This window comes from Phalacrocorax carbo, chromosome 1 (genome assembly GCF_963921805.1).
Source record: "Phalacrocorax carbo chromosome 1, bPhaCar2.1, whole genome shotgun sequence".
In the NCBI taxonomy this organism is placed as follows: Eukaryota; Metazoa; Chordata; class Aves; order Suliformes; family Phalacrocoracidae; genus Phalacrocorax; species Phalacrocorax carbo.
Window position 1 is genome coordinate 121,402,965 of NC_087513.1, and position 21,957 is coordinate 121,424,921.

General features: G+C 41.9%; 1 protein-coding gene across 6 annotated transcripts in view; it reads left to right on the top strand.

Annotated features, from left to right (window-relative positions):
- AGPAT3 (1-acylglycerol-3-phosphate O-acyltransferase 3) overlaps positions 1–7,023 on the top strand; it is a 95,346-nt gene extending 88,323 nt beyond the window's left edge. For all 6 annotated transcript variants that reach the window (XM_064472646.1, XM_064472641.1, XM_064472662.1 and 3 more), the window contains 3 exons: positions 773–848; positions 3,122–3,320; positions 3,958–7,023. In XM_064472646.1, coding sequence (XP_064328716.1) covers positions 773–848; positions 3,122–3,320; positions 3,958–4,046 — 364 coding nt within the window. In that variant the 3' untranslated portion in view covers positions 4,047–7,023. The remainder of the gene's footprint in view (positions 1–772; positions 849–3,121; positions 3,321–3,957) is intronic.
- The last annotated feature ends 14,934 nt before the right edge of the window (positions 7,024–21,957 follow it).

The window sequence follows — 21,957 nt, forward strand, 5'->3', positions numbered from 1 at the left end:
CGGCCCTCTACACACTGAGCAACTTCTTTCTGAATTGATCCAGGAGTGAGATGTGTGCCACTGAGAAAGGAGACAATACATTTGTGAGCGTGTTAGTGGCCTACCTCAGAAAATAAAAGAAAGCCGGTTGGCTCTTCACCACTAGAAAAAGGTTCTTAGGAGGTGCCTGTTCTCAGCGGGGTCCGGTCAGTACGTGGAGCTGGGCATAATTTTCGTATGCACCCAGAACTGCATGCCTGAATCTGTAGGGCTGGAAAGGCAAGGAAAGAGAAGTGCAGTCACTGTAGAAGATGATGTTTTCCTTAGAATTGGTACAAAGTGAATTTTTAACCATCCCTCCCATTCCTTCCACAGTGGGGTTTTCACTAACAAAATGTAACAAACCGTTATCCTGGGGTTTGCCACTTTCTTGTCTTTTCCCAGTACTGGGTGCCTCAATCTGAGCTCACTGGGAATCAGCCAGTGGCAGTTCCAGTGAAGGAAGAACAGTGTTTGAATGGGAAATGCTTGTTTTACTGATGTGCTCTGAAATTGATAGGAGCTTGTACAGTTTCTTTTGTCTTAGGAATCTGAGTGTGAGGTAGAGAATCGGGTGTTACTTAAGTCGCAGCTCTTCTCTGCATTTAAGACCTCTGCCATCAGTGACAGTATTACCTGTAGCTTATGCCTTTCATTGCATAGAACAACTTCCCTAGTAGAAGTCTAGAGTCAAATACCTGGATTTTCCCTTAATTCTCTTTTTTCCCCTTTTTTAATCTCTCTACTAAACTAGGAGATTTCCTTTGGAAGATATCCCTCAAGATGAAAAGGAAGCTGCAAATTGGCTTCATAAGCTTTACCAGGAAAAGGTAAACAGCTTTGCTTTTCTTTTGTTTTCTTTTCTTTCTTTTGGGACTTTCACGTGGGTAATGTATTAGAGTAGTAGAGTAATGCACACTCTCCACTGGATGGAGAGAAGAGATGGAAAAATTATGTACAATTTGGCAGCCACGCCTCACACTGCTGGAAGGAGCAGTACAGAAGAGCCCCTTTGCTGCAGAGGGCTGGCTAGAGCATAGGTCTCAAATTGCTGGGAAGCACAATGGGGTTCAGAGGTACGCCTGAGTTGCAGAAGACTAATAGTAATCCACAGTTTTTTATATTCTTCAGCTCTTGAGTCTCTGTCACACTTTTCTAGAAGCTCCATTTTCCCTGTGGGTGTTTTAGGGCACTCAAGAATAGTGATAGTAACTGTGTGTCAGGGACAGCCAGTCCCAGCTCTTAGCTGAAATTGTCCTTTGCTTTCATGTTTCTTCCACTGTCGCTTTCCTTCTGCCTCCTGGTAATACCTCTGCAGTGGTGTGTGACACAGTACAGACAGTGCCTGGGATCTCCTGCCAGGAACTGGTGTAGCACATGGCCACCATACCTTCAAACAGCTCAAAGCTTTTCCTTGTGTCTTTTCTTTTTTTACCTTAGACGGTTAATTTCCTGATGCACAGATTTAACAGTTCTGTGGGGAGGAGAGAACTGTAATTAACGTTGCCCAGCCCTAACTGGTGGATTGCTGAACTTGAGATGTGTGTCTTGATTTTTGTGTTGCTTATTGTTGTGGGGGAACAGAGGAGCACAGAAACTTGAACTATCTCAGGCTTTCTTCTGCTATGGTGACCTGTGCTGCAGCATTTCCAAGCTTACGCTTAGCCTGTTGGTAGGCAGCAGGTTGTTTATAAGGGTCTGGAAGTCCCCTTCTGAGTTTTATTTTGTTCATTTTAAGCTAATTTGTTTGAATACCTAAGCTGTATTTCAATTAAGGGAAGAGGAGTTATCTTACAAAAAGCAGGAGCCATCATCGCCTTCCCACCTCCCATTAGCAGATATATCAAACTATCTTGTGGGTTAGTTCGTGTAATGTGGGATTAGTGAGCTTAAAAAAAAAAAAATTAAAACATTTGGGATCCTTGAATCCCACCTCCTGTTATCTGGGACATGCCATCATGTAATTTCCCTTGTGAAAAGGCTCTTAGGTGCAAGAATTCCTTCTGATATTGCCTGGCTGGAGGAGCAGACATTAAGATGTATGTTACAGGAGTGGTCTTTCTCTGCTTGGCTCCTGCTTTGTTAAACAGTAAATGCAGAGCTAAGCAGGTGCAGCACGGAGCTTTCACTCCACTTGGTGCCATTCCTTAGGCAGAATGCTCTGATTTGCTTGCAGATGGGAGGGCTTGGTGTTCCTTGCTGGCGTTGGCTGTACCTCCGTTCAACTTTGGTGTAAGGTGTTGCTGGGGAGGTATTACTATATATATATATGGGTATTTTATATACTGATCTTATGGTGGTAGCAATATGTTGTAACTGGAGTCCTTAAAGTGCTCTTCCCACACAAAGGGTATGTCCTCAAAAGGCTGTGTTATTGGCAAGGAATGCCTTGCACTTCTCAGACCTTTATAAGGGAAGCTAAAAGAAAAACCATTTAAGTGGGAACAATAAGAAACCGCCAAACTTGAGCCATCCTTGGTAGGGCCTTGGAAACCTTACAGAACGTTCTTACAAACTGAGGGAAGACTGTGGGCATGCTGCTCCTTTGAGTGTTATGTTTCATGCTTGCATCTCTCTGCAAGCTCAGCTCAGGATGCAGCTGCTCTGTTGAAGTCTTGGGGTTATGGCTAGGACAGTGCTGTCTCTGCTGCATAGCTTGTGCTTTGCTTTCCTCTTCTGGCTGTATATAAAGGAATTTTCTGCTGTGCTTTGCTAAATCATGCTGACCTTTTGGGAATTAAAAATGGGAAGAAAAAGCATCCAGGAAAGAGGCAGGTAGTGTCTGAACTGGCCTCTGGCCTGATGCTGCCCTAAGTTCCAAAACAGTTAAGAGAAGAGATGAAGGTATTTGGTAGTGGAGGGGCTGATATGGTTTCAGTTTCTGATGGTGGCCAAGAATGCCTTCAAAGTGCTAATACAGCAGCCTTGGCAGTCAACAGAAATGCCCAAATGAATGACAGAAGATGGACATGGATGCCGTGTACTCTTGATGGGTATTTCCCACGGATACTGTCCTTGATGTTGTCCTGGAATTGACTAGTTTTGGATTGCTTGGTGCAAACATATTATGAACATGTTTTCTTCTGTTTTCTCTTTCTCCCAGGATGCTTTGCAAGAGATGTATAATCAGGAAGGCATATTTCCTGGCCAACAGTTTAAACCTCCTAGGAGACCATGGACTCTCCTAAACTTCCTTTTTTGGGCCACAGTTCTCCTCTCTCCTCTCTTCACATTTGGCTTTGGAGTTTTTGCAAGTGGATCACCTCTCCTTATCCTTGCATTCCTGGGACTTGTTGGAGCAGGTAATAAAAGCAGAGGAGATGCCAAGCCTAGAGTGACATGTAACAGAATCCATTACCTCCAATAAGTTCTGTGTATTAATTAATATAAATGGGGCTTGCAGAGAGTATTTGGTGCTCACTCTGTAGTCCTTATGTTATATAGCATTTTTATTACTTCAGAAGCTTTAATCCAGGCAGGCTTGCCTTCAGATCTTAGGCAATTTCTGTAGCAATCAATAGCAAGTGAGTCTTGTAGCCCATTGTTATGGTGCCCAAAGGAAGCAACACTCTTACTGCACACCTTGTCTGTGAATTAAAAAAAAAAACAACACCCAAAACCAAACCACCCAAAAAACCCCAAACACCCAAAACCCAAATGGGGGTGGGGGTGGGGATACGCTTCGGTGTTCATACTTCCCGTTCTGTTAATCAACATAGAAGCATTAATTATATTTTTAAATCTGGATTGTCCTCCTCTTTTAGTGACACCTGACCTGTGATCCGTGTGCAGCCTCATACAGCACACTGTTGTCTGTAGTAACTACTGCCTTCAGGATTGGGTTAACTCATGTTGGTTCTGCTTGTGTGTTTACATGTAACTTCCTAAATCCTTGAACTGGTTTTAATACGCCTCCCGTTTCTCTATTATGTCTTAAAGCTTCCTTTGGAGTTCGTAGACTGATAGGAGTAACTGAAATAGAAAAAGGCTCCAGCTATGGCAACCAAGAATTCAAGAAAAAGGAATAACTGACAGATGCAGTTCAGCACATGTAACCAGACTATGGTATCCGATTAACTTCAGTTAAAAAACAACAACAAACGCTTAGAAACTATCTTTTTCTTAATAACTGATGACTAATATTAATGAATAAAACTTGAGCCAAGAATGAAGAAGTCGGAGGCATCAACTGAAGAGAACACATCAACCTTCTGCCTGTTTAAGGATTACTGTAGTCAAACTGTGGGAGAAAATCTGGGGTGGGTTGGAAGAAGAAACTAATTTTTCTTGCTTTGTTGGGGGACTTGGGGGTGGGGGAAGAAAAGAGGGCATTGGCCATGGCCACAAGCATCTTCAGATGACTGAATACACTGGTTTCTGTCAAGACCACTACACTCAGTTTTACAGGAGCCACCGAATGTTTCCTCTTGCTAAAGCCAACATAATGTTTGTTGATTTCCAACTTTTTTTACTAATGAGCCAGGAAAATAGGACCCTTTTTAAACTAATTGACAGATATTCATTGGGTTAGAGTCATTTTGGAAGGGCTGTGTTGTCATGGCTATAGATGAAATCCTATTTGTATGTTACTTTTTATTTTCAGGCAATGTCTTAAAACTTCTGTAATGCGAGAGAACGGATAGTGGAGTTTGGAAGCAGTGCATTATTGATCAGTACATACCATAGAACAGATCCACTAGTATTAAAACAGTATAAAGTTCTCATCATATCTCCTGCTAACTACTCAAGGCTGTTTAATTTCGAAATGTTACTTCAGTCTTGAGCGTTGTTTGCCCTGTTTCACATCACACGTGTACGATAATCTTGAATCTGTTTGGGTTTGTTTTGTTTTCTGAATTAATGGTGACCATGGGATTTGGAATTGTGCAAAGAAGAAAATTTATCAATTGTCCTGATGTTTTATCCTCCTTTTATTTCTGTTTGTATCTCTCATCACCAAAGTCCAGTTCAGCCAACCTCTCTCAGTAAACTGGGAGGCAGAAATCAGCACAATAGTTTGCAAAATGTCTTATTTACAAAAATTTGAAAAGGAGAGGTCTGTAGCAATTGGATTTTGAATACTGGCATCTCTTGAACTGTCAATGAGAGTTTTGACATTGATTCAAATGGGGCCAGGATCTTACCCTGTGTGCTGTAATGATAGGGTATGCTGCACTTTCTACTTGGTCGTGCTTTAGATGTTAATGTGAAGTATATTACAAGGTGAGCTGTGCTGTTAAGCATTAGAAAGAGAATGGGATCTCTTCAGGGATTTTAAATACCTAGTTTTGCTTGTTGACCTTTGGTTTTTTCCACTGAAAATTAGAGACAGAATCATGGCTGTACCTGTCTTTTTTTTTTTTTCCCTTTTTTACGAATGCACAGTCTGAGATTTTTGTAGATTGCTGCTGTATGCATAGCTGGAGAATTATTGGCAAACAGATGGGAGCTACCTGTTTGTTCAAGTCTGAAGGCCGCAGTCTGCATTTGGCTATGATCAGGGGTCGGTGAAATGCGTTGCAGATCTACGGCTGAGGGCAGAAGCTGACCCTGGGGCTCTGTATTTTCAACCCAGCTGCCACTAAAATATTTATCTCCCTTCTGTAAAGAGCTGATCTTATCAGAGCACTGGTCGTTATTTTCATTTTTGCTTTAGTAAGCGAGATAAGGGAGTAATAATGTACCTTCTTTTCGTATTTACTCTAACTGTTGGAATGTAACCTCTTCTCCCAAAGGTTTTTCTGTTTTCAAACACTGGAAGAGCAATTTTGTAACTTCGAAAAATACTTTACTTGGGGTCATTAATCACTGTTCTGTCATGCACTTGATTTTAATTTGTGGTCTTCTCAACAAGAGGATTTGAAGGATGACATACGTTGTCTGTCTCCCATTAGACATCCTCTCTGAATCACTGTACCCATAGCCCCAGCATTAGTATGTCATCTTTTTCCCCTCAATAAATCTTCCCTAAGATAGGGGATGAAAAACTGTTCTTAATGTTAGTGGAATTTGGAATATGATTTGGGAATTGAGAACTGAGCCTAGCCATGACTGTTTTCCTTGCTGGATGTGTTTGTACTCTGTCCTTAAATAGGGTTAGACTTCCAAATGCTGATAAATATAACTCTGTGACTTTTCCCTGTGTTTTAACTGGAGGACTAAAAGCAGCGGGCTTTTCTTTCTTTTCTTTATTCTTTTTCTTTTGGTTTTTTTTTTTTTTTCTTAAGTAATTCAGTAATGGATGTAATTCTTGCTTCTTAGAAAGATGTTACAAATGCTGTATACTTGCTTCCTGAAGATGATATTGAGTATATATAAATTGTACTGGCTTAGCAGAGTGAAGCTTGCAAAGCAGGCTGACCATTGACTATGTTTTATAATTATATTTTGAGCAGTATACTAATGGACATGAAAAGAATTTCACAAAATAAATCCCTTCTTAATGCTGAGAAGAGGGGGGATGCTTAAAGGAGGAGGGAATTAATAGCCTTTTCTCTTCACAGGATTCTTTTCTCCTCTTAGTGCATGTAACTTCCTATTAGGAATCACGGGATTAGTGCATGTACATCAAGGGGAGAATAATCAACACTTCATATTTTCTTATAACTTATTGGTCATGCTTTCTTTTTGAAAATATAATAAATACATAATCAGTTACTTAAATTTTACTCTTCTAAACAGACATATCAGTAACGATTTCGAAAAAGAGAATACACAGCAATGCACAAAACAGTACAAAACCAACACAAAACTCTTAATTTTGAATTTTATCCCCTCAAATAGGGGTTTTTATACACGCGCGCGCACACGTACACAGACTATGTATAAATTTAAAATGACTGGAAATAGCTGAAGTTAATGTCACTAATGAAGATTAGCAGGTGGCTTGGATTGGAAAAGTGAGCATAGATTTTATATCTTATTTTCTTCTGGTTTAATAGAACATAGCTTGTATATTTGACTACCAAGCCCTTTAAGAGCAATAATAAACAAAAATATATCCTGGTTTTTGTCTTTTGCTTTTCAACCATGCTAGGTTTATTAAACTTAAAGCTATGGGAGCGTTTTCTCTCTCCACCTTTCAAAGCTTTCATTTATTCCTTGATTGTTTAGACTAGATACCATGTTCTCCAGTACGGACTTGCAGGCTGACTGCCATGGAGTTCAGCACTGACTCCGAAGATGAATGTTCTCAGACCAATATGGACAGATGCTATCCTCTTGGCCTTGGCAGCGCTTGTCATCGTCATGAAGAACAATGATGCTGCTCTCAGAGTGGGATTTGCAGTTCCAATGTAGCATCATGTTGATCTACGTCTAAGAACCTGGTGGGAAAGCTCGGAGACTGCTGGCATTGTGGCATCTCTGTTAGGAAGGCACAAAATGCTGATGCTGAAGAAGGACCAGACAACTGGTACCCAGAGGTCTTGGCTCAGTAAGGATTACAGTTGTCTGTTGCTCATTGTGGGCTGAATGTGCTCTTGCAATTGACTTGGCATCACTGAGCAAAATATCTTGTCTCCGGCACAAAGAGTACGGGCAATGTTCCTTTGTTCTGCTTTCACTTATCTTGAAGGGCTCTACACTTAATTGCTGACCAATGAATATGACTACTACCTTTGTCCTAATTGCCTAGTATTCACAGAAAAAGTGAGTGTGTCTGTGTCTGCTCACTTCCACGTGATACCACTTGTCTCCATCTGCTGATGTCTGTATACTTGCCTGCCTGTATCTTCTGCAGATGGTTCATTTACGACCTTTTAGCTGGAACTTGGACCTTTCCAGTTCAACCAGTACTATAGAAATCATCTCACATAGCTGGGGTTTTGTCTTCCTGCATTTTGGCACTGGTTGCTGAGCTCAGTAGGTCTGAAGTGACACAGTTGTGTTTCAGTTGTGTTAAGCGATAATGCAACTTTGCTGCTTCAGAGCAAAAGTTTTATTAGGGAAGAGAGGTCCTTCCCAGGGGCGCTCACATTGCGCCATCATGACCTGGTAACAGGTCCCTATGGCACTGATGAAACTAATAGAAGGGAGTTGGGGCAAGGTCTCCGCTAACAGTTTGAGTAACTAGCAAGTGGGGGTCACTGTACATCTGATAATTGCTAAAGGTACAGCTTCTGTCTGGGGCTACCCCAGAATCTGGTTTCGCTTCATGGGCATTTTGATTAAAGAAATGTGGAGTTTGAAGCTTTTAATAATGCTGAGTTCACACTACGCAGAGTGTTCCAGATTGAAGACACAATATTCACATATTTTGGCATCTTGGAGAAGACTGTGTTAAGAAGTCTAAGGCCAAGGTTGGACAGACCTAGTCTAAGAGTGTATTTAATTCAGATGCTGGAGGGCAATACAGATAAAAGTGAAAAATCCGTTCCTAGATTCACTTTGAAAATTGGACACGCTGGTGTAGCTCGCAGCGTCTCCTGGATGCCCGAGCGCTTATGCCACTTGGTGTGAAGTTTCCGGTTCACAGCAAGCGATTACTGCACATTCTGGTTTATGCCTGTGGGAAGAAGCCCATCCCTGTAATGGTAATGCTGAATTTGTACTTTGACCCAGTTTGTCACAGCTGCTCATTTCCATATTTCTGAACTTTATGGTCCATAATGGGCTGCACCAGAGCTGCCAGAGCTGAGTGAAGCCGGGGTTTGAAGCAGGTAACAGTCATGCTGAGCGCTGCAAGGTGCATCACTGGAAGGACGAGGAACAGCACAAGGTGCATCGCTGAAGGGAGGAGGAGCACCGACAGATCTGGCCAAATACTTGCCCTGAGAAAATGGTGCGATGGCCAGGAGCTTTGCAAACCAGAGATAAGTGTGTGTGTGGGCAGGAAAACTCTGACTCTAATACCAATGTGAAACCTCCCTGTGACAACTTAGGAAGTAACCCTTGCCATGTTCACGTGATTGGGGTCAAAATTTATCTTGAAGAGCTTATCTCCTTGTTACAGATGGCGACTGCCACACTTCCCCCTATTAATCTTGAAGACTAGTTTATCTGATTGTCTCAGCAATCTCTGCATCAAGATCCTTGCAGATTGTTGGTGGGGGTTTTGGTTTGGTTGAGGATTTTTTTTTTGTTTCTGTTGGGTTTTTCTTCTTGTTTTGTGTTTGGTTTTTTTTTTTTTTGGGGGGGGGGGGTTGTTTATTGCCAGCTATGGTGTTGAGGGAAAACTTTCTGGAAGTCAGCGTTACAGGACCTGCGTCCCATTTGGTAGCCACCAGAAAATGTGAAAATATTTCATGCTTTGGAATTGGGAAGATGGTGGATTGGCACCTCTAAGCCAAATGTGTCATGTTTCTGCTATCCTCAGCATCTCTAGGTTTATGGAAGGCTGCCTGTATTTCTTAAAATGTTATACCCATAGTTACAAGGCACTCTTCACTTTTCAAAACTGGGGAGAAAGTCAATTGGTTCACTTTCACTTTTGAGAGTATTTGAGTGCAGCTGACTGTTTCTAAAAAGCTTTACATTAGCAGAAGTGGCATTTTAATCTTTTTAGGGGGAAATGTGTTTTTAAAACAGACACTCTAGCAGAAACTGGAATATAGTAGTACTTTTAAAATCTAAATTGGAAGTATTCTGTAGTCTGGAGGCTACCACCACCAATTTGCAGTCTTAGACAAGTTTTATTTCCTTTTTTATTATTTTTATTTTGGCCAAGGTGTATTTTCAAGAAAAAGGCGGATTTACTAGCCACACTAAAATCTCATTTGTGAAGGGAGGAAGAGTGGGCAGCAGAGGCTAATCGGGAATGAATCACTTTTTTTCTCCATGGCATGCACTGGTTCTATGGACCTCCTTTATTACGTGCATGTGCATCTGTGCAGAGCGCCAAGCTGTGCCCTTCCACGTTGTTTTGCTTCAGCTTTGTCAGAGCTGTACCTTGTGCCCGCTGAATGCTACTTGCCTGAGCGCCAGGCAGCCACTGTCAGCTGGTGCCTCGCTCACTCCTAAAGATCACCAGCACGTACTGTAGCTTTAATGAAAACCTCTCTGAGAAAACTCACCATCCTTAACCTGATTGATTTGTTACAATCTTGTCATTTGCAGGGAAGTGTAAGTACCACACGATCATTATTAGCCAAATCTAACGAGTAATAAAACTGTATACAGGGTACACATTTACTGTGCACGTGTATATATTTTTGTACATTTTTACAGTTATTTCCTACACTTGATTTTATGACGTACATAAGAGATGCGTCTGAATCTGATTAAAAACAAGAAGCTATTAAGAAAACCCAACTCTGTCACCTACTGTAGTTTCTACTAAGAACTGTGCCCCAACAAATACGCAGATTTACAGTGCTATGCAAATATTACTTTGTAAGTTGTCTCTTAAATTCTGCTTGAGTAGCTCATGCTGTTTTTATTGGGCTTTCAGAAAAAGATTAACGCAAAAGACTCATCATGTAAAATAAAATAGCTTTGGCTGTGTGAAAGTACTGTATGTTAGAATCTCATTCACAATTTCAGTTGCTTATTTTAACTGTACCTGATTTCGTACATAATACGCTGCATAGAGGGTTCTTTGATTGTGCTTGAATGAAAAAGGCTGACTGCCCAGCATCCGGTGGTTTTTGTTTTTGGGTTTTTTTTTTTTTATTATTTTTTGCAATGTTACCGAGTGACTAGCCGATACTGTAACTGGGAGATCTGCATCCTTGTCCTATTTGCCACTCTGGGGTTTTTTGTGCTGTTTTTTTTTTTTTAACTAAACACACACTAAAGGCTATTTTCTTTTTGTTTTTCTTGGTTTTATTTCCATTTATGCTTTTTTGTCTCAGTCCTACAAACTGATCCATGCGAGGGGCCATGTGTCTGCAGCAATAATCTGGGTGGATCGTTTTGTGGGGGCTGGGAGCCTGGGAGTGAAGAAGCAGCTTAACCCTACGGCTATTCCCTGCACTGGGCGAGTCCTCGAGAACTGCAGACAGATGGCGCATCACTGCAGCATTTACAGAAGCAGTATATAAAGTTTTGCGTGGTTCCTCCAAATGACCAGGATGGAGGGGAGGGATGTTCCTTTCCTGAAGAATCCACCAAAATAAACCTAAAGCTGTGCAATCTGAGAAGCTGAGACTCCAGCCGGGTAAGCTGGCTGTGCGGATACATGCTGTAGATTAAACCAATTTTTCAAATCTGACGTCTTTCAAGTTCCTATTCTTCACTGGAAGATAAAGACATTCCCCCTTCTTCAGCTGTGCCACATCATACACCCCCACCTGAAAGCAAGCCAAGACCCACTAGAAGATCACTTGGCATTTTTGCTCCTTCCCCAGATTTTTGTCAGAAGGCTGCCCATCAGAAGTAGAGCTCTCCAATTTCTACTTCGAGTATATCCCTGGCCTGCTTCTCTACTGGCTTGGTCCCCAAAGGCATTAGCTCTTTGTTATGGTATTTGTGCCTGCAACAACTGACAGGCGTATAATACCCTGTTCCTTTGTCATCTTTTTGCTAGACTGTGCAAGGGCTGAGTTCTTGGTTTCTCCTGTAGGTTTTCCCTTCTCTGATCCTTTGCTCCTTTGAATGTTGCGGGTTGTGCTGAGCTGCCTTAAAATGAGAGATCAGTTGCGTCGTGTGTCACTGTATGGGCAGACTCCTTGTGGAGAGGATGGACGCCAATTCTAAGAGTGTGCAGGCAGAAACTTACTTTTTGTTACTTTTCTAGTTTGCACAAATACAGCTTTTCTTACCTCTGTGCCTCCATTGAATCTCCCCAGATCCCTAATTCATTTTTAAAGGCCAATGATTTTGATCTGGAATTTTTAATGCTCTCCTCCAGAACTACTTTTTTTCAGCTTTAAGGTGAAAAATATGGGTTGAAGTTTTTATCAGTACAGCATAATAAAGAATTCATTTAAGATGGTTTGATCCTTAGGACATGCATGGAAAAGCCAAACCATGAAACGCAAAGCCCCAGCTGACGGCAGAGCTCTGTTCCTTGATGTGCGTTGCCTTGCCGTGTGCTAGAGAAGAGACATTACTGTTGTTAATTCCTGTCCTCAGGGGTACCTGTCTTCCCTCACTGCCTATCCACCTGCCCTTCGGCAGGCCCTCTTTCTCGAGCTGCTTTCCCTTGTTGAACCAGCCAGTGTCAGAATAAAACTACACATCCTGGAGAAGCAGAAGCAGCTGGGCAGTGGGGCGTATGGACGAAGTAGGTTAACGGGGCAGCATGTCACCACGGTGTTTGATGGGCAGCACTCTGTAAGGTAGCTGTGGAGATGGAAGGAGAGGGTTTGCTACTTTGATGAAGGCACAGGGAATGTTGTTAGGTGGTTTGTTTGTGTACTAGCAGTCCACATCACAGTGACCTCTAGGTTGTGGGAGCTTCTTACATGTCCTCTCTTTAAATTGTAAACACAGTAGGAAGTTGACTGTGGTGGCGGTGGCACTTTCTGGGTATAGCTCTTCTCGATTCCTTAATCTCACTCACTCCACCCTTTTTCTTCCAATACTGTGTTAATATATTTGGGAAAACAACCTGGAATTCCATAAAAGCAAGGCTGTGTCCTCAACACCAGACACAATCAGCCGCTGCATTGGGAGCGAGTTCATGTTTTCAGATGTGCTACATTCCTGACTACAGTTATGTTGGGGCACAGGTGAATGCACTTTCTACTTACTTCTAAAATGGGAATCTGTTCCTGAGAGGCTTGACAGACTGAGTGCATCTATAAAACAAAACTTTATGTAAGTATAACAGATTTTTATAGGTAGATATAAGCTTAATAATTGCAGTATGGGTTAATGAAATAGTCTTCCGGATTTTGCCACCCTATGAGTTCACATCCACAAAACTATAATATTTTTTATATATTTTTTTAATAGGAATATATATGTCAGCTTCCAATACTCTCTGACCGGGTTTTTTTAGACGCTTCTCATGTGGAGGGTGTAATGTTTAATATCAACTTTACTTATTTGAAGATAATTGTTACATGGGATTTCTGATTTATAGAATCATAGAATCATTAAGGTTGGAAAAGACCTCTAAGATCAGCCCAACACCACCATGCTTCCAAAACTATGTTCCAAAGTGCCACGTCTAGATTTTTTTTTTAACACCTCCAAGGATGGTGACTCCACCACCTCTCTAGGCAGCCTGTTCCAATGCCTGACCACTCTTTCAGTGAAGAAATTTTTCCTAATATCCAATGTAAACCTCCCCTCATGCAGCTTGAGGCCATTTCCTCTTGTCCTATCCCTTGTTACCTGGGGGAGACCAACACCCACCTCACTACAACCCCTTTCAGGTAGTTATAGAGAGCGATAAGGTCTCCCCTCAGCCTCCTCTTCTCCAGACTAAAGAACCCCAGCTCCCTCAGCCGCTCCTCATCAGACCTGCTCTCCAGACCCTTCACCAGCTTCGTTGCCCTTCTCTGGACATGCTCAGCAACTCAGTGTTCTTTTTGTACTGAGGGGCCCAAAACTGAAAGCTACGTGATAGGAATTGTATTGAGTTGTGTTTTCACTATAAATGTAAGTTACACTCAGCAATACAGAGCAATTGCAGTGTGATCTCTGTTACCAATATCTGTAATACGCTCACTGTCACGATGCTAGGCATGCCCAGTCACTGGTGAAGGAATACATGGGTTCAAGCCAGCTCAAGCCCTCTTTGAAATTCTTTTAGTTTAGTTTTTATATTTTATGTGGGGCTGCGCTACAGATTCCTTCCCCCTGTGCTGGTCTGGCTAACTCAGGGCGATGTTTACATCACCAGTTGATCCACTCAACTGTTGATAGCTGTTTATCTAAAAGAAAGGCCACCCTCTTGCCCCCTTCGTGTTGAGCTGAAGTCAGCTTGCTTTGCAATAGCTGTGGTCAGTCACACCCTGCATTATTCCCTCAGCTTCATGGGCTCATCACCCTTGCCCATCTCCACTGAAGCTTCTTCCCTTCTAGGGGTTTCTTGGTCAGCCACAATAATATCATATATGATATTGGTATATCATATGATACCAATATATTGTGTGACTGATAGATTCAGGGTCCTTGAATGCGTCCAGAGGAGACCAACAAAGCTGGTGAAAGGGCTGGAAGGCATGTCCTGTGAGGAGTGGCTGAGGACTTTGCACTTGTCTAGTTTGGAGAAAAGGAGGCTGAGGGGCAACCTCATTGCTCTCTACAGCTTCCTAAGGAGGGGAAGTGGAGAGGGAGGTGCTGAGCTCTTCTCCCTGGCATCCAGTGACAGAATGCATGGGAACAGGGCAAGGCCATGGCAGGGGAGGTTTAGACTGGACATTAGGAAGCATTTCTTTACTGAGATGGTGGTCAAACACTAGAACAGGCTTCCTGGAGAGGTGGTCGATGCCGCAAGCCTGTCAGTGTTTAAGAGGTATTGTCCAAACAATGCCCATAATAACATGCTTTAACTTTTGGTCAGCCCTTGAATTGTCAGGCACTTGGACTAGATGGTTGTTGTAGGTCCCTTCCGACTGAAATAGTCTGTTCTATTCTATAGCTATATCCCCTATAATGCAAACGTCATTATGGTCCTGCTGTGATAAAGGTATGTGCCAAAGGTGCAGGATCGTCATGGGTTATACGGTGAGCTTGCTGGGGCTGGAGCTGTGCCACCTGAGGTGGCGTGGCTGGAGCAGGCATTCCTGCTCAGTGCTGGAAAGGCAAAGCACGTTGCTTCCCAAGGCATTTGCTAGAAAGAAAGCAGACTACCAAAAGCAGATACCACCTTGCCATTTGCGGTAAATGCCTCTGCGCAGACACTGGCACGTAACTGACAGAATATAACAGGCAGAGACTGATTGCGAAGAACGCATTAGAAAGCAGAGTTGACTGAGGAGAGGTTGTTTTTCTTTTCTTTGCTGTGACTTGTGATGTGAACCACCTTTGATTTTCATCTCGCCAATGTAGGGCAATATTTGCAAAAGCTGAATTCAGCAGTGGCTTAGTTGTCTTTTGACATCTCTTTTATTTACTTGTCCAATGACATTATAAGCAGTTATATGCTAGTAGTTGCTCCATTTATGATGAAAATCAGTAGAAGAGTGAAACTAGGCAGGGTTTAAGAACACACATAAATCTTCTCCCACCTTGGCTGCAATGAAGTACAAACTTTACAAGTTTGTTATGTGTTTACAAGTTTCTTATATGCTTCCCATCGGCTCAAAGTTGCCTGTCAAAGGCAAGAAAGTGCTACACTCTCCTTTTTCCCCATCTTCTAATTCAGCTGTAGCAAAGTTATATACTCAATATTAGGGCTGGAAGCTGCATCTTTTAATCGTAGACCCCTACCATGCAGATACACTTAAGTATACTGTTACAGGCTGTTTCTTCCAGTCTGTGGAGAGAAGGCTGTTGTGGCAGTGGCTGGCATTTGTGGTTCCCCCATCACACCTGGGAAGGGTGACCCCTTTCATGGTGGTTTCCAGAAAGGAGGGCACCACTATGCCTTGTTCCATCTGGTCAAAACTCTCTACTTTATGAACGACCCAGGCATGACTCATGGTGCAGAACATGAGCCCTGCAGCTTGTTTGGCCATCAAACCTTTCCATTTATGTGCTGACATTTAAAATGATGAGATTATTTGAGCTAAATCCTGTTCAGACCATTGTGGTGAGTGGGGGGTGTATAATTGCCTCCTTAGGGATTAACAGCCAGAAAATAGCCCCATACAGCTGTCATGGTTACTTTTGCCTCTTTGTAGGCAAGAGAGGACAGTAGATGGAGGACTGCAGACCCAACAACCACTATCTTCTGCACTTTGCCTCTGTGCAGCAAAGCTGGTTTGCAGGCTGCAGAAGTGGGATCCACTGTGCCACAGAACTGAGCCGATCTCCTGATGCTTCCCGGGGTAAAACCCTTCCCATTGTGGTTACTCCTCTCTTCATACCACCTCTGCAAGCGTCATGTTTGAGCAAATGAGGCCAACTCGTGTTATGCACAAGTGGGCTTTCTTCCAGCTGTAAGGCATTACTTTACGTAATTGCACAAAAATGAGGCGTAAGGAAATTCGGAATCGATGCCAAATGGGCAGAGTAAGATCTCCCTCTTTGTTAGGTCTTTTTCCCTATTTTGCTGCTTTGTTCCTCCCATGTTGTACCCAGCACATAATAATGTAATTCCCGTCATTTACAAAGCTTTATTCCAAATCTCCAGTATCTTAAAGGTTTATATTAATTTTTTTTTCTTTTTTTAAGAAGTTGAAGGTTTTCTGTACAGAGCATTTATGGGGTTGATAATGGTATCATCTGTCTTTTCTGCAGTACAGATGGATGGGGAAGCATTGCCTGCTGTCTGTGCCAGCAGGTAGGTTCAGAGCAAGACTCACTAACTGAACATCATAAATGAATTTGCCTCATAAATCCACTATTTCTTAACTGATTAATTTAATGTTAATGGCTCACTAAAGGATGAAGAAAACCTTCTCAAACTGCTAAGAAATGCTCCCGTGAAAGGGCTTTTGAATACTGTGCAGCTCTGAGGTGTGGACAAGACACAGCCTTGTGTTGCAGAGTGGAACCCTGTTTTTTTGGGGAGGGAAATTTGCTCAGACCAGGGTTAGTCTCCTGTCAGATGGGAACAAACAAACATTCCCCCTTCCCACCCCCAGCCCAGAATCGCAGCAAGATGGAAAACCTGCAAACTTGTTATTTCCTGAGGCTACGCACTCTTTTGCTGGCAACCAGACAAGAAGGCAGCTGGCCTATCTAAATTAAGTACCGCACATAATGGAACATAAATTATTCCTGTTAACTCCAATGCGATAACATGGTTAGGGAGAACAAATTGCACTGAAGCAATATTTTTTTCCCCTACTCTCAGGGGGATCTCTCAGTGAAGCAACCTCTGGAGCTAATATTAGGTCTGGGATTTTCACAGGCTCTAACAGGATTAGGCACGTGACTTCCTTTTCAGCCTGATAGGACTCAAGTGTTTAATTCCCTTGAGCTTCTCTGAGATTTCAGCACTGATTCAGAAGCAGCGCCCAAACCATCAGCACACCCATATTTGTCTCTCTGACTGTCCCTCAGGCAAGGAGAGATTTGTTATTCCACCCATCAGAAGGGTAAATAGCCTTTCCAAGGAAGAGGACTTGGTGAGCAACCTGGGACAAAGCAGTACTCGCTCCCACTCAAGATGTAAAACAAAACAAAATACTGTAACTTCGTATAGTACCTTTACAAAAATGAAATAATAGAATTATGCTCTTTGACTCACAAGAGGAAACCTGTTCTCACGCACCAACAACTTGTTTGGTAGGTGGGGTTCAAGCTCAGCCTGACTCAGCTTTGATTTGGTGCTTAGGGCAAGATTCGTGGTGCCCTTCCATCTTCAGACACAGCTGGAAAGGACTAACATTGAATGGTAAAAATAGTGAACAGTTGACTGCAGTGCTACTAGAGGATTCTGGATGTAAGTCACATCATCCATTAGAAATGCTTACTGCCTTATTATTTGGGGAACAGCAGTGGTCAGAACAAGAACTGATGAGAGATCTCATTGTCCTTTCTTGTCTGTCAATGATATCTTTTGTTTTACAGCTGACTTAATAGCTTTACTAAGAGCACCAATGTCTAATAGGATCAAACCCTCAAATAGAAATCTGTGGCGGAAAAAGCCCCTGCTGCCTAGATGTCTTTGTGATCTCAAAACTTACAGTACTGTTGTGTCTCTTGTTGCTTAGTCCTCCTCCTCTGTGAAATCACATATACACTGAAACTAAGAGGCAGCAACTGTCAGTTTAAGCCTCTGTGAGGTGTACTGTTATCATAGTAATTATGGTATCAAGCCTTTTCTTCAAAAGTGAAGGCTAGTGCTAACAGAGCTACTTACCATTTGATGGTGGTGTAAGAAAAGTCTCCTCCTAATGGGACTCACTCCTGTGAACGCTTCAGATATCAAAAACCACTCTCCATGCCTGCTCCCGCACATGAAAACATCTGACATCTTCATAACTACATTCCAGTGCACACATAAAAGCTGTCCTCTCTCCATCCAAACTCAAGATGAAGAGTTTGATTTTACCTGTCATGTCACTGCAGAATGCAGTTCTACTGATCCACAGCAAGGAAAAAAACATAAGGACTCTGAAGTGGAGGATTCTTACCTGAATATTTACTTCTAGACTTATCATGATGGCTTTCTGGGCCTTTTCTTCAGACTTCATTATTCTTGTAGTACTTTCATTTTGCCACCCAGGGAGAACTTGCTTAAGGTAAGCTTGCGGGGGAATATAATTTCTAATTAATATTGGATTTTAATTTAATAACTAATAGCTTTTTGACATGATAATTTTGAAATGAGCTTTCCCTTGATGAATTCAGTGAAGAGTATTTAAATAATGGTGTAACTGACTTTGAGATTCCCTCCTTCCCTCTTCCCATCAATTTTTAATTATACCTTGGACCTGTGGGCTCTTCCCCAGGCTGGTGTGAGGGACAAACAGAGACACTTATTGCCTAGAAAATCAAATTAGAAATTTTATGGTCTGGCTCCCACCAACTTCACCTATACTCCTCAAAAGCTAGTCCTGAGCAGGAAGATAAATGAAGAACCAACACACAACTACTCTGTTATGATATGCTTGTGCAAAAATATAATTAGTTTGTAAAGGCTTATTTTGTTAATGTTTCCTTTAATGTGCTTTCTAAAATGACTTTTAGAAATAACGACGCACCTGTGTTTCTAATAGTGTATTAAGGGAGAATGGAGTCATGAAAATGTTCTTGAATAGAGCTGGTATGGAAATGGATTCCCCATACTGGCTTTGTTGCTATTAAATAAATTTCAGTCAATGATTCTTTCCCAATGATATGAAATAAAAAGCCAAAATTCTGATTATTATGTACAGCAAATTATTTGTGGCTGATATACTAATTTAAAAAGATAAGGTGGCTTTTGAAGTGTTAGTTTTGAAAAAAGAATTCCCTTCATAATATCATAAAAGAATTTTCCCAAATGTAAAATATCTTAACCATTTTTTTCTATGTTTCTGCAGGGAGGAAGGGGTGTGTGAATCCAAGAAATTAGTTACTTAAGAACAGTATTTCCTATGGAAAAATCATTCAGTCAAAAATAATCAACTGACTGCACGCAGAAGTATTTTATTGGTTATGACCCAGAGATGACAAAAAGTTAGATACGCCTCCAGCATTAATTTTGACTTGCTTTCATGCACAAATTTGTTATTCATAGTAAATCAACCATATTTTTTTTTCTCTTGTAATACAACAATGCGAAGAAAACATTGCTAAGCTAATACCAAATGCAGATGTCAATAACTTCTGGTTTCAATGTTAGGATCACCTCAAAATCTCAAAGTCTAGGCAAAGAAAAGAAAGTACTTAAAGTGTAGAGGAATTACTTCAATTAATTGTTTAATGGGGCAAACACATCGTGTCTCATTCTTTACAGTAATCTGATTAACAGGAATTATCTGAAAATACATGTAAAAATACTGTCTGTCGACGCAGGTTCGTGCCCGTGTGCCAGAGCGCTGTTTGCTGAGGGGCCACAAGCTGGCGGCACCAGACTACGCGGTTCGGTGCCAGTTTTCTGACTGCTGTCTGCAAACCGAAGTGAAAACATAAAACTATACATCTGCTTCTAGATCTGATGCCTCAAGTAATTCTTCCTTTGGGCTAAGCTTTCCTTCAGTACTTGTATAAAACTTAGTCACAGTTAAGAAGTAGGCTTTTTAATCCCAAACACTGTACAGAGTGAATGAGAAGAGCAGCTGCAGGCCATCTCACTGGAAGCCCATCAATTCCAGTATCAGTTTCTCCCACAAGGTTCATTACCAAATCCGTTGGAGGAAAAGGAGAGAAATCCCTAGAAGCAAGGACCTCTGTTCTAATCTGCTCATTGGAAAAATATTGATGTTTATCTTGACAAAGGAGGGTTTCTTTAGAAAATCCTCTTGAATTTTTCTTTCCAAACCTTGCTACTGTCCAGACAACAATAAAGTTGAACATTCAGATATTCATTCTGCCTATGAAGTTTCTCTTCAGTAATCATTTTTAGGCCAGTCAGGATTTAAACTTCTGGTAAAACAGCAGATCTGTAAGCCCTCTCCTACCATTTCACCCAGAACTGTTCATCTGCTTGTAGGCTCTGTTTTAAGCAGTGGTGATAGTATGTCAAACTCAGGCTATTGTTTTATAACTATCTCTGGCATAATCCTACACTAAGCTGCCTCAGGGAAACCAACCCAACCTGTTAAATGTCTGGTTGTTGTAAAAACAAGAGCTCAGCATGGTGTAACTGGTACTAAATTTTGTGCCTGCATTGAAAAGCTCTAGGAAGACATCTTCAAGACCCTCCATGCAATTGAAAGTTGGCATAATGATAATGTAAATGATTTAGATATTACACTGTGTCTGGCTGGGATGCAGTTAACTTTCTTCATAGCAGCTCGTACAGCTCTTGTGTTTTCAATTTGTGGCTAAAATGGTACTGTAAACACACTGAAGTTTTGGCTGTTGCTGAAGAGAGCTTGCACAGTGTCGGGGCTTTCTCTTTTTCCCACTCTTCTCCTCCAGTGATTAGGTTGGGGTGGGCAAGAGATTGGGAGGGGGAACAGCTGGGACAGCTGGCCCCAGCTGGCCAAAGGGCTTTCCATACCACAGAATGCCATAACGTCACGCTCAGCAGTAAAAACTGGGTACAGGAAGGAGGGCAATTTTTGGCTTCCAAGGTGGCTGCTGTTCGGAGTGGCTGGGCATTGGTCTGCTTGTGGGACGTGGTGAGTGAATTCTTCTGCTTCGATTTCCATCTCCTTCCTTCATCTTTTAAACTGTCTTAATCTCAACCCGCATGTTTTCTCACTTTTATGCTCCCTCTTTTCTCCCCCTGTCCCACTGGGGATGGGGGAGCAAGCGAGCAGTTGTGTGGCTGCTGGTCGTGGCCAACCCACCACACGAACCAGAAAGAAATGTTACAGTGTGGTCAGACGTAGAGGGTAAAGATATGCTTTTTCATGAAAAATCTTTATTTGGAGGTCATAAAAGAGCAGTGGCATATGTGGATTAGAGGGAAGAAGGAGTTTTACATTCACGACTGTTACCGCTAGCAAATCCTGGGATCCAGCATCTACCGTGATACTCCTGGGCCTCAGTTTATCTTAAAGGCTCTCAGGCAGTCGGACAAAACTGGAGAGAGGTAATCCAATTACACTGCGGCCACTGCTGGTTTTGTCTTCATCCTGATCAAAACCTGGCAGAGGAATTGTGTTTTCCTCCTATTACACCCTTGCCTGCTGGGGATCATTTCCCTTCCTGAACTCCATTCTCTTTCTCTTTGTCATCTTTTCTCTCTCTGCCTCCCCAAAATAGGGCAGTTGATACCACCTTCAAACTCAGCGGGAAGACTTTCAAGCAGGGGTTTACCCCGGTAATGAGCTTTCCATCAAAACATAAGGCAATTAGGGATACAATTTAACTGCTTTCCTTCCTTTTTCCTGCTTCTTAAATATTTGAAAGAATTTCAATACGGGTTGTCCCAGTAGGGACCTGAAGACTGACATAATATTTTAGGATTTAGTGTTAAAACAATAAGCCAGGGTTTAATTAACCTTCGAGCCCTTTGGGAGACATGAGACAGAGGATCCAGTTCCTCACAAAACCTCTGCTGCTTCTCTTGCAGTTATTGACCTCATTAATCCCTCTGATACTGTACTTCAGACTATAGCTATGTTTTATTTTCGTCAAGTTGGAGTGCTAAATATTTTACAGAGATAATGAAATGCTTTGCCCTGCCTTGCAGGGAATATAATTTGAACAAACCAGTAACAGAAGAGCTGAGGGAGAAAGAAGGAAATGGAAATTCAGGAGCAGAAAATAGCGTGGGATATGTTGACTTCCTGTTTGCCTGACACTTGTGCCATGTGGGTTTGTGCTTCAAAACGTATGGAATATGAGAAATTTAACCTGTTGTTTACATTGACCGCTAGAAATATACACATA